Source organism: Pyrus communis, chromosome 4, assembly GCF_963583255.1.
Source record: "Pyrus communis chromosome 4, drPyrComm1.1, whole genome shotgun sequence".
In the NCBI taxonomy this organism is placed as follows: Eukaryota; Viridiplantae; Streptophyta; class Magnoliopsida; order Rosales; family Rosaceae; genus Pyrus; species Pyrus communis.
Genome location: NC_084806.1, coordinates 4975619 through 4989186, shown reverse-complemented (window position 1 = coordinate 4989186; position 13568 = coordinate 4975619). Strand labels below are relative to the sequence as shown.

Genomic DNA, 13568 nt, shown 5'->3' with positions numbered 1-13568 from the left:
ACATGTACCCATTTAAGGAAATAACTTGAATTCAAACTAAGATATAAACGAAATAAAAAGCTATGTACCAAAACATATTTTGTTTTGCCTAATATGTAGGAATTGATTAGTTCTCAATAATCTTATGAAATTTTCAAAATTTTGAATTAATTACATTTATGGGTGGCATAAAGTTTTAAATGTAAATATGTTGATGCGTGTAAAATAGAAGGACTTTGATAAAATATTTAAGTTGGAGATTGCATCCTCATTTCTCCTTTAATTAATAACATGGTAGCATGCATGGGTGCTTTTTCTCAATGTCCTTGATGGATGATGGCATCATTTATACCCTAAAAGGGCAACCATCCAAGAGGAATTAGAGAAAAGTGCACTTTCTTTCCGGCAATTGTCACTACGTTGGTTGTTTTACTTCACGGTGGTCCATTTAAACAGCCATTGACATAATTTAGATGTGTGTCCGTGTGAGTAAAACTAAAAGAAATAAAAGTGATGTAAGAAGATTTGAGAGATGATGGATACTCGATCGGTTTTGCATATTGCCACCTGGAAAATTAATTGAGAAGATAAGATTGCATGGCCTATGCATGCAGTTACTCGAAATGCATGGTTACCTTTTACAAGGCATATGTGCATAAAAGTTCATCAGATGTGATGTTACTACATGCAAAAATAATATCCCCATGTCGGGGATCTGTGACTAAATGACATGGTCTCTTAACTGGCCTTTTTCTATCTGTAGTGAGAAGCTGTAAGTACTTAATTAAAAGCACCTTTTAAGGCCTTGGCTTTTCCCCACCATATTTCACGCTCAGCTTTTGCGTATTAACGAAACTGAAACCCTACTCATTTAGCTGATGATCAATAAAATACAATAGCGAAGGTGAAATATCACTATTTATCAGGCTGAGTTGTCTGATATTGGGAGAGGTGTTAGAACAGCCACGGGTTGGTCACGAGATAACTTGCTTACTACCATGGTACCAGAGATATATCCGCTCGGGGGTACAGCTGGGGATATCTACGGTAATGTGTAGAACATCTATCACATAACTTACTTGCAGACTCATAGTGACACAGTAGAACTTCTTGTCCGTTTATGTGAACAACATTTATCACGTAACTTGCTTACAGTGACACATCAGATTTTATAATCGTTAGCCACAAGAGGCATTTATATGTGTGAGGATAAGTCACATTCTCACAATATGAACAGTCACGGTCGATGAATGAACTGTCGATCGATCTTTATTGATAGAGGGACCAAACGTGGCCTTCACTTTGCAGAGGAGCTAAAATCACTTACAAACTTCCACACAGTAAATAACATAAAGCACCAAACTACAAATTGTGTATTGTCAATCATGTGCCATGAACAGAGAGATAGCTATACAGAGAGAGAGATGAAAGAAATCTTGATTATATTTTATTGATGATGAAACAAATACAACACGCATGAAAAGGCCCCAAAGACCTTAACTTGTATTTTTTAGGACTATTAAGGAGGTTTCTCCTCCCCGTGAGTTTTTTTTTTGCTCTAAGTACAAAAAATCAAATAAATTAAGACAAAAAAAGGAGTAGGCACGAGTGACAATGCACCACCCTTGTAAACACCAGAGTTCATAAGTATGGTTATAGGCCTACCTCAAGACCAATAAAAGAGGCTATTTGCCGCCAAAAATGCACACATACACAGGTGTGCGCCACGCACTCTGCCACCAAAGCAGTGCGAGAGACTCACACACACCCCACTCAAAAGTCTAATATTGGTGGAGCCACCGATCGTATTCAGTCTTCACCTCCACCCGTTCATTCGGCTTTCCCGTCAAAAAACGCACATAGTAGAGAAGTCGAAGCAATAATTATGCCGTCGGATAAGGAGAAAAACTTGAGCAATGGTACTCGAATCACATCATATGATCACTCCCAAACCGATGATAGCACTTTCAAAAATAGAAATTTTTTGTGTTTCTATTTCATCTGACTTCACGCTGATCTCATTCAATTTAGTACTGCTCGAACCTCAAAGCTCGATTCGTAATTTTGCCAACCCTTTCTTTTCTTTCCACGCTTTCATGTCCCACCAGCTTCAATGAGCCCTTTGAATTCAATCCCCTACTTCATTCATGCTTCCATGACTCCACTATTTTATAAAACATATCTCTGTACTAAAAAACAAATCCCTCTCCCTTGGGAATCTGCAATGCCATTATATAACGAATAATGGCAATGCCCACCAGCAAAAACAACAAATAAAATAATAAAATCTCACCAAACTCTCAAACATATAGACATTATATATGCTATAATCTACAGAAAACCCCAATATCAGTCACTTTTTAATCCCAAAAACCCTCCTAAAAATTATTGATGAGGTTTCTAGATAACTTTTGGACCACCATTTATTTATTTATAATTTTCCCATCTCCCCTTACTCGGAGTTTCCTTTATCATCGTCTACAAGCAGTTATTTGTTTTCCTCCTTTTATAAGATATTGGTGATGATGATGACGAGGATGATAATGAGAACGACGGGGACAATGAGTCGGAACTCGACCTCATTCTGCCCCGAACCGTAACTCGGAGTTGCAGTGGTAACACATTGGGTGATGACTTTTTATTCCGACTATTTTGAACCACTAGATCTTGCATTAATCTATAGCATCCGATTATTTTCTCCTGCAAATGATTAGAAAATGGAAATATTTCGGAATTTTTATAATGAAAATAAATATGTAGATTAGAAAAATTTAGAATATCGTTTCGTAAAACAATAAGAATGTGTGCTTACTTTGCTTAGTCCATCACACCATGACTCGGCATGTTCAGGGTTTTCAAGCGACAGATTAGGCATTTCATCGGCTGCAGAAAGTATTGCTGCCGCAGCAATGCATGATGGCCAATATTCAAGAAAGCTAGAGTCTGTAGATCGATCGACATAATTATTAATCAATCAACGACAAAAGGTCAAGAATAACAACTAATTAATCAAAAAATTAACACCACGTATACATGTACGTACACCTATACATATGTATTACGTAAGGATATACAAGTCTGCATGCATATGTATTACGTACACGTACCCTGGATATTCGATAAGATGATATCCGTGGCGCGTGCAAGGAGAAAGCCAATGAAAGTTTCCGTTGGATCGAGCTTGCATGCAAAGAAAGCGATGAAGCTGAAGGGTGTTATGGATCGTAGCCTCCAATCCAAAACGCTCAGCACCAGAAGCTCCATCCTGCGGATTGTTCTGGGTTCGAATATAAACTTGGCACCTTCTACCTGTGATACGTGTACATCTTAAAATATAAATGACATGCTAGCTGTTTTCTAATATTATTGTCATATATAATTAATCAAATCAACCAAATAGGTTTAGATTAAGAAAAAAATAAAATTAGGGTTTGATTAGGTATAATGTGTGTACCTGAAGATCCAACAGCGAAGGAACCAGAGGTTCTTCCATCTTAGCAGCTAAGGACAAGCAAGCAATACTTAAAAGTTGCATCGGCCACCCATTTGCTTGCTGATCAAACAATAAACAAACAAAACGCGTACTATTATAAAAAGTATTATCTTCGTCATGTGGATTTAATTAATTAAGATTCCTGTGTAATTTGTTTGCACTTGATAAACAATGCTATAAGTATTAACACGTGCAGTGCACGTGTCAGAGAAAAATTATTTTTATATATACAAAGGCATGTAATAATTAGAATCTTCGTCACTGTAGTAATTATAAAGTGAGATTAACCTAATCAAAAAGGTTTATAATGGAACAATACGTACGACAAATCACCTACTGTTCAGTTTGAATCGTCGACTTCTTAGTTTGGTACTATTTTGTTGTACGTTTGAAAAGTCAAATGTAATTACTACACTTTTTTTTTTGTCGAAAGTTATACGTATTTAGAATGACAAAAGGTAATTATTTTAAGCATTTTGATGCGGGTTTGATCAATACCCGACCTCTTTACTCTAATAACATGCAATTAACCCACTAACGTTGTTATTATTTTTTAAATAGTCAATAAAGTAATTAAGTCTTTCACCAATAATTAAGATATAACCAAGATTAAATTTACCGGCAGCCGGCGGGAGTATAAGAACCGATCCAAGTAGTTAACGGAAAGATACGCCGTCAGTGGTTGAAATCCATAGTAACTCTGGACCTGTATACAAAACGTAATATTTGATTAATTGATTGAATAAGGATTGTTGCAAGGGAAGTAGTCTAATGTGCGCCGCCGGTATACATCCCTGAAGCGCAGTGTACATAGATCCGGCGGCTGATAAAGGGCACGCGCACGGCACGTGCTAGCAATGCGAGAGACGCTCTCACGCTCATGCGTTAATTTCAAGGGAAATAATTTTCACACTCTCCATTTGACTTGAATCGAATTTGATTAACTCGTTCCGATTAAAAAGATCGCTTGACGATTTACCTTGAGAATCCATGCAACGGAATCGGCTCTGGCGGTAACGTCGAGCGACTGAGAGTGTAAGCGAGACAAGTAATCGATACCGGGGACGAAGTGGCGCTCGCCTTCGATGAATCCGGCTATGGACTCTTCCTCGCTGTACGCCGGAGATTCCACTTCCGACCAGCATTCCGGCGACTCTCCGGACAGAATTCCGGAGTCCTCTGCACAGAGTAGGTCAGAGAAGCAGTCCGAGCTCCATACTGTCGACATGATGATGATGATGATGATCGCGGTCGTCTCCGGTTGCCTCAGTCATTGACTACCCATCACTTATCGACTGTGGAAATTTGTTCGGAGAAGTCGCCGGAATGCTTGTCTGTGTAGAGAGAGAGAGAGAGAGAGAGAGAGAGAGAGTGAGGAAGATTAGTTGAAGTGAGACTTTGATTTGGAGATTCCATCAGTTTCGTTGGATATATATGTATGAGATATTTGTATTTTTTTTTTATTTTTTTTTTTTCGTTTTCGTTGTAGCTAAAAATTCGAGACTAGAAAAAGATATATGATTTTCCCGGGAAAATATCTTATTCCGTTTTATTGGAGAAAAATATTACGTAAAGAGTGCGATGGCAACGGGGGTTTCATCACGTCGCCCGCGGGAAACCCATGCTATAATTCACAATTGAATTGTGATGGTAAAAATAATCTAATTTAAATTGTTTTGTCCCCTCGGACCCTTCCCTTTGAAGTTTCAATGAAGCAGTAATGACACGACATAGAATTATTTTGATGGACCTCGCGCTAAGGTGCAGTAATTGGGAAAGGAATCCTCTCCAAAGATCCTTTTCCACCAAATTCATTTAATTTGGGATCTAAATCGTTAGAATTTGATCTAACGGTTATAATTATTATAACTTTTAAAGGAACTCCATATTTGTAGCTAATAAATCAAATTTCAACGGCTCGGATCTCGAACTAGGTGGATTTGATCCCTTTCCTAGTAATTATTAACAATTTTACAGTCACGGCACCAAATTATATGAACTATCTTATCTACTGTTGGCGTAACTTTTGATTTGGGATGAAAGCCTTGATTATATATCAATATATTGGGTGCTGATTTTATGCTTAATCTAAAAAGTCATTTTTCTTTGTTTTTTTTATCGAAAATCTAAAAAGTAATTAAAGGGCATAATTTGGATAGAAGAAAAAGAAGCAAACTACCCAATGGATCTGATGGCATTGTGGCACTAAGAAAAAGTAAATAAAGAAGGCTGCACACCAATTAGACTACAAGAAATTAATTAAAGGATCTCAAGGTTTAAACTATTTGAGAGAAATGTTAAGAGATTTTTTCAAAATATGACTCCTTTATAAATTCTTCGACACCTCTTGTTTTTTACACAATGCTAATAGATCAAGGATAGTGTTGGTTCCCGTGTATTCCTCTTGTTACTAGTTTGAGGGTAGTGTTGGCTCCCGTGTATTTAAATTTGAATCTCATCATATCCAATAAATTATAGTAGTTTAAATTATTATCATGCATGTAAAAAAGAAAAAGGGCAATTCATTGAAACAATCAACCTGTTGATTTCCATACTAAGAGGATTCTTTAAAAAATACTCTTCATGAATGCTTTATCAACTTATGTTTTTGACATAATGTTTTATAATGTTAGTATGAGAATTGATGTTAAACTGTGAGGTGACAGAGAGTCCATAGAGTCTTACTTGTGAGAAAGTCCCCTTATCATTTCTCTTGACAACAAATACAATTTTTTTCTTCTTGAGAAATGCTAAGGGAGTCCTATAGCTAAAAAGGAACTCTCCATGAACTTTTTGTCACTCATGTTTTTTGGACAATGTTTTATAGTATAGGCATGAGAATTAACATTAAAATAGAAGGTGACAGAAAATATATGGAGAACCTCACTTTGAGAGAGTCCCTTAGACCATCTCCAAAGGAGATGTCAAATTTTAAGTGGAATATCATGTAATAAAATTTGAAGGTAGAAGCAAGCTCCAACTAATATGTGAATCCTATGTTGATTGACATGTGAGTTTTCATATGTCAAATTTGACATATGAGAAAAGAGGTCCTACAAATATCATTTATATAGATCTTAAAAATTTCTTTTAATTGATTTCTTTTTAAACTGAATCATACAAATATCATTTATAACAAAAAAAACATATTGGTTGAAAACAGAGAAAATCTGACATTGTTACATCAACTATAAAATTAACATTTAACATTTATCTTTTGACATTTCCCTTTGAGTGTGAAACGTTGAAATAAAACATCCGACATTTGATGTACAGGTTATGAAGTATACGTCCATTTTAATCTTGGCGCACGTTCGGTATAGCAGGAATGCATGCCAGGGTTAGTCTTCCACACACACTCATACAAGTCGTTCATATTTGCATGGGATGATCTTGACTTAAGATTCAACACGTTCACGTGAACTACTGATCATGACGTTGTTCTTGTTACAGCAGGCAAACCCTAGTTAATGCTATTTGCATCAGATGGTTGGACTGCCCTGTGTTTTTCTCAACTACACTGTAAGTTTGCTCCACACCACACACACACACGTACACATATCTGTGTGTGTATACGACCGTACTGTTTCCACATCAGGGTTTGGGAGGGAGACAAGGGCACTTAAAGTTAGCTTTTGATGGTACATGTCGTGTGGAGGGGATTGATTAAACGAGCTACGTACAGAGCTGTATACATATATAGGTGTTTCAATTATGAGAGATTGTGATGAATCTCTATCATGCTTGATTGATAACGAAAATTCAAGGGACTTAACGACGTTTGAATGAACTGTAAATCCAAGCATCAGCCGTTAATTCCGGCCCTTTCAGTTCATTGATCATTTTACGAATTATAAGGCCGGTTTCCCACCCCCCACCACCACCACCACTATATCTCACCATGGTCACGTACACCAATCATTACCACCGTCCTCATGAGCTGTCACCATCGTTTAACACTTACAAGTTAATTTCCTCATACTTTTAATAATTTAATACCTCACCCAAATTCAGTAATAAAATTATTTTTCTTGATATATATATATGAAAAATTGAGTAAGTAGCTAAGAATTGATGTTTTACTATAAAACCAATTATTAATATGGGAAGTAGTTCAACCTCTTATATATAACCCTCGTAAGGTTTCTCCTTTCTCCGATGTGTGGCTCTTTTACTTTCACATCCTCACACGCCCCCTCACGTGTGAGAGATTTTCAAGCCAAACACGTGGACAACACAAATTGGGTGATGTGAAGCACGTGTGGCCGTTGAGCTTCACACGTGGGCCAACCTGCTTTGATGCCATGAAGAAAGTTGAGGCTTCACCATAAAATTAATTGACAATATGAGAAGTAACTCAACTTACTTATATACCCTTACAAGGTTTATTCTTTCACTAATATGAGGCTATTTTACCTTCACATCCTCACAAGTAGCTGTTAGTATAATAATAATAATTGTGTGTCTGTAGAACGTTAGGTGGCCATTTGAAGTTTTTAAGACTTTGTGAACTCACTGCTATGCATGTATTCCCCCAATGCAGCAGCGTCCAACCCTCCTGAAATTCAGCTCAGTTCATCTGTCTCTTACCCAAAATAATTGAACCCTTGTTTTCTTCCTTTTAATACTATACATAACTTAAAAGTTACTCCAAAATAGCGGAAGACTTCACTATGAAAGTAAAACTACGGCTTCCTATGACACTTGTCACGGAATGAACGCCATAGACATGAGATATCTTGTGACTTAACGAGAGAGTAATATCATCAGTTGCATGCAAGGTTCTCCGAGTTTGCGTGAGAAAAAAAATCTAATGATATTTGTGCACCTTATTTTCTTTATAGAGAGATTTTTCAGTGTGATCAAAACACGGAATTCTACGCCACATGTCATCATACAATTGAAGTGAGACTTAAAAAAAAAATCTTCTAATTGTATAACGACATGTGGCTTACCACCCTGTGGTCGGTTGCACTAAAAAATCTCTCTTCCTATCTATAAATTGGGCAAGGTTGCAGCCTCATAGGTACCACTGCTAGTCTCCTAGCTGTGTGTATGTGTCCAAATCCGCTGCCCCCATGACATTTTCTAAAATTGTTAGTTAAATACAAAGTGGGATCAACACTGTTTTTTTGCTTTTGATTTTTTCTCCTTGTTATTCACTTCGGCCTTGTATTATCTGCCAGTCAGACAGATAATTGGAGGAAGGCCTTTATTTTTCCCTTCTTTCTTTTTTGTTGTTGGGAGTGCAGACTAAGCTAGATTTTGAATGAATAAACTTCATTGATGCTGAAATTAATTAATTAGATAAAGTTAAATAAAAATCAAATGAGTATTAGTGATTTTGCTTTCTGGTATCAGTTCCTTTCTTAGCTATGCTTTTAGTTTTAGACTCTCAAACACTCTATACGACCCATAATAAACTTCCTTTAGAACTTTTGGTCAATGGGGAAGATTGAGATTGACACAAGTTCCATTGGACATTTGAAGTTTAGTTCCACTAATTGAACCATATGGGGTTTTATTTTTTGCTTTCACACGACAATATTCTATTCTAAACTTCTGAAGTGAAAACTTAAACTCGAATACAAAAAAAAAGCGCACACTATCTTATCTAAATGACTTAACACACGTGCGCTGAACCATATAGAATGACTCAAAAACTTAACATAACATCATTTGATTAACAATCTATCTTCTTTGTGAAGTGGCTAGAACTAGGTAGTAGATCAATTATGTTGCCTTGATTTATTTGAACTTATATTTGAGTTGATGGGGACAAAGCCCCATATGCCAAAATAATGGATTCAGAAGTTGCATCTTTGTCATGCAACTGACAAAACCGGATTGTCCTTGGTTACAACTCTTCTCATGTTTGATATATAGTAAGAAAATTAAATAATGAAAATAGCTAGTAGTGTTACTATAATACTTAGTTGTTAACTTGCTTGGTGGATATTGGATAAGGAAGGACAAAACCAGCTTTCATTTGAAATGATTAGTGTTCCGCCTATCGTTGACATGTGATAGTTATTTCATCAATATGTTACCGTTACGTCAACAATATTCAACCAATATGTCGTTTCTATTTGATTTTGATCAGTTAAACAACAGAGATTTGATTTATGATCATTTTAACCGATTTCTCAGATAAACAGTAAAAAAGAATAGGAAAGAAATAGGAATTATGGAACTCTCAGCTATCATTTATAACTATTTAGTATATGAATTATCAATCATATTCATATGTTCAACTAAAACGTCAGTCAGTTGATACTTCTAGATTTGAGAGCGATGGAAAGCTCTCACTTACCTAATACCTAATGCCAACAAGAAAACATGTTTGGAAATAGGAGCAGGAACCATGACCATGACCCTCAGCCCCCGGGGAGCGTCTTGTTCTATTTTCCTATTGCCAAGTCCATGCTTGATACTGACTTCTGTGTTTTGTTCAACTAAAATAATGAGCCGACTCAACGTTGCCAACTTGCTAAACAAGGAAGACTTAACATCTTAGAAATTAACAAGCCTTGAGAAAGGCACTTGGTGGTCTACGTTGTCACCATTCAAGAATGGCTACTGCATGAACTGGGTTTTGAGGCTTCGTTTGTGATGTAGAACAAATGACACAGTAGATTGAAGAGCACCTTAACAAATGTAAAGAGCGAAGTTCAAGCTTTGAACATTTGAACTCCAAGCTTCGATATGATATTTTTAAGGCCGAATCCTATCATTTACTAGGTCAAAACTGCAATTTAAAATTGAGGATGTTTTGGGAATTTTAATTTTGATTTTGCTTTCAATTAGGATTCTTAGTGAATATATGTTCTGATATAGTACTTTAAAGTAACTTTTGGCATCTTCATATTATTCATTCAACAAGCTTTGAGGATTTCTCATATTTCGGTATAAATATCACCATACATCAGTTTAGTAGACTGATTATTTTGTACAAGCGATAATTTACACTAATTAGACACCTAACTATTTGAAGGAGGATATTTTAATTGTATTGTTGACCAATGAAATATGTGAATCTAATCCTGGACCAAAAAAAAAAAAAAAAGAAGGATGTGAATCTAATAAACATATAGAGCAAGAACCACTTCAAATTCAAAATTAATCTAAATTATACTTAAACAGTCAATGGGCCTTCAATTTCAATTGGTTGGGTATGAAAGAGCGACCAAACTCAGTCAATAATTCATTTGCTCTAAACCCAGCCCAACTGAACAAAACCTCCAAAGAGGAAAACTAAAAAATATTGAGATTATTAAAATTCATGGCTTCGCCCGGGTTCGAACCGGAGACCTTCAGTGTGTTAGACTGACGTGATAACCAACTACACCACGAAACCATGTTGGCATTGTTTCCCAATTTATTTTATTAATCCACACTTATTGTGGTTAATATCAAAGCGGTTGATGAATTAATCCAGTTGCTCAGTTACTCGGTTAGCAGAGAGAGAGAGAGAGAGGAACAGGAAAAGGCGACTGAGCGGCAAAGATGATAAGCACTGGCAGGTTTCCACCTCCTTGCACTTCCAAATCCCTTCTCGCCGCCGCCATCTCGTTCCCGCCACACAAATCCCAATTGGGCTTCGCCGTCTTTCCCCTCCCATCTACTTCTTCTTCCTCGCTCCCCACAGCCATTTTCAAAACCAGCTTCTTCCTCCCTCCCATTCGGGGCGCGCATCTCGGGTTTCTCGCCGTCCACGCCAGGAGAAGTAGCGGTTCGGGAGTCTCCTCCCAGAAAAGGCAACGGAGAGGCGGCGTTGTAACGGACGACGACTCTGATGACGACGAGGAGTTGGAATTGGACGGTTCTGATGACGTGTTCGATGGTGAGGAGGAAGACGATGACGAAGACGCGTTTGTGCCGTTTGGGAAGATGAAGAAGTGGCTGGAGAGGAAGCCGCGGGGGTTCGGAGAAGGCAAAGAGTACGACATTTCGATTGAAGAGAAGCTGCTCGAAGAAATTGAGAAGAGTAAGAAAGCACAGGCCGAGAGTAATCTCGCCAGGCTCTCCGAAAAGCCGAATTCGAAGGGAGACCAAAGCAAGAACAGCAGCAAAAGTCTGGCCTTTTTCTCCATTGGGTCCAATTTTGCACTCAAATTTTAATCCTTTTTCTTCAATTTTTACTGCACGTGAATTTGCAGGTGTTGGTGCGGTTCCGGATGGAGTTAGAGTGCGGGTGATCAATCTTCCGAAGAAGAAGAACATACACAGGGATTTGAGCTCGGCTTTCAAGCTGGTTCCGGGTTTGATTAGTATAAACCCCGCGGTTTCCGGAAACAAGAAGACTAAGGACCCCATTTGCAAGGGTTTTGCTTTTGTTCATTTCAAGTCCGAGATCGATGCAACTAGGTATGTGTATGGTTTAGGGTTTAGGGTTTATGGAATGGAAATGCGACTTTGAATCCCTTCGCCGTAGATATATTTGTTTAGAATATCGTTTTGTTAAAAATGAAACATGAAGAAGGGTAGTGATTGACTAGAAGGGTGCGGAAGTTTTCGGTCTATGTGGATAGGTGTGGTTGTAAAATGCAGCACAGGGCTCCGTTTTAAGTATGAATATTGAGAGTTGAGAGTACTATCAAGCATATGCATATCGGCATTTACCTTTGAATCTTGATTGTATGCATTGTGGTCTAAGTTTTATTACAATGCCGGTATTCTATTATACGAGTTGATTGGTTTTTCTACATGGCAGGTTTGTAGAGATGTTTTCTTCACAGAATGTTACGTTTGGTAAAATTCAAAAGCAGATAAAATGTGAGGTGGTAGATACGCCACAGCTGAATTTGGATCAGAAACAATCAACAAATAACCGTGGTGCTCTCCCACTAATTGTTTCTGGATTAGAAGGAGATGATAAAGCTGATTTTGACTCGGATGAATCTTCCATGGACGCATTGGAGGAGACTACCCTTGATGAATACGAGGGCTCTGATGTTGAGATTGTTGGACCAGAACTGGAAGACGTCATGGAACACTCATCGGATAACCATACTGCTCGTGAACTAACTGTTTCTGAATTGGAAGATGAGAAAGCTGATTCTGACTTGGATGATTCTTCCCAGGAGACATGGGAGGAGACCATAGTTGATGAATACGACGGCTCTGATTTTGAACTCGATGAATCAGAACTGGAAGATGCCATAGAGAATTTGGAATCTATCAGTGGCCCAGACCTAGATGGTGGAGATGGAGATAGCATGAAATCAAGGACGGAATCCGAGTCTTTATCAGCAGATTCATCCTCCTCGAAGCAGCTACTTGTAAAAGCAAAAGAAGAGAAGCTTCCCGGACAAAAGCCAGCTGTGAAAGGGAAAGGCGAAAGCTCGCCTAAGAATAAGAAGAAGAAGAAGCTTAATGTGAAACAAAAAGCAGTGAAGGTTCCAAAGTTGACGGTCGGCGGATCCGCCAAGAGGTAATCAGCTTCAGCTGCATATTTACTGAAAATTTTCAGTCTGTTCCTTCTTTAGGACAAAATTACATCAAGTTCGTTGCTTGTGCTGTAGGTTGAAGGTGAAGGAGAAGGCTGTGCTTGGTGACGTGTTCGCAAAATATGGGTCCAAAGAAGCTGTTTTGGCTTCAAAGGGAGATAGCTGACCAGGCCATTGTATGAGAACATGGAGTGGTAGTGTGGGACTGTAAACCGCAAAGTGCAAATGTATGAATGAAATTTGCTCTTCTTCCCCCTCTTTCCTTCTATATTATATAGAATATTCTAATCTAGTCTAAACTACGAGTAGGGGATTCCGTCTTCGGGTAGAGTGGCGCCACTCGTCCTACACCCCTACCCAGTTTGGCTACACCTAAAAGGAAAATTACTGCAATTTTTCTTCAACAGTAACTGACTACTAAGATTGACTCAAAAAAATCGAACAGTGAAGATTGTTTAAAAAGTCGGACTATTTCGTAGGTTAGAACTACATAAGACAACATCCAAGTTATTGAGGCAAAGTGTATACTGCATAAATCGTTGAGGCTAATTAAAAAACAATGACCAATTTGTTTTTATTAAAGAATAGACGTCTATTATCGACGCATTTTTAATTGTTTAAAAAGTCGAACTATTTCGTAGGCTGGA

At 37.7% G+C, this 13568-nt stretch overlaps 1 protein-coding gene, 1 non-coding gene and 1 pseudogene across 2 annotated transcripts; 1 reads left to right on the top strand and 2 right to left on the bottom strand.

The window, feature by feature from the left end:
* Window positions 1-1404: 1404 nt before the first annotated feature.
* LOC137732196 (cyclin-D1-1-like) lies at window positions 1405-4842 on the bottom strand (annotated as a pseudogene).
* Window positions 4843-10755: 5913 nt separating this feature from the next.
* TRNAV-AAC (transfer RNA valine (anticodon AAC)) lies at window positions 10756-10829 on the bottom strand. The gene has a single exon. It is a non-coding gene; the product is annotated as a tRNA-Val (tRNA).
* An 82-nt stretch (window positions 10830-10911) lies between these two features.
* Window positions 10912-13179, top strand: LOC137731645 (uncharacterized). The gene is made up of 4 exons (XM_068470816.1): window positions 10912-11546; window positions 11632-11839; window positions 12186-12905; window positions 12997-13179. The coding sequence occupies exons 1-4, from the start codon at window positions 10979-10981 to the stop codon at window positions 13085-13087; spliced, it is 1587 nt and encodes a 528-aa protein (XP_068326917.1). The 5' UTR covers window positions 10912-10978; the 3' UTR covers window positions 13088-13179.
* The last annotated feature ends 389 nt before the right edge of the window (window positions 13180-13568 follow it).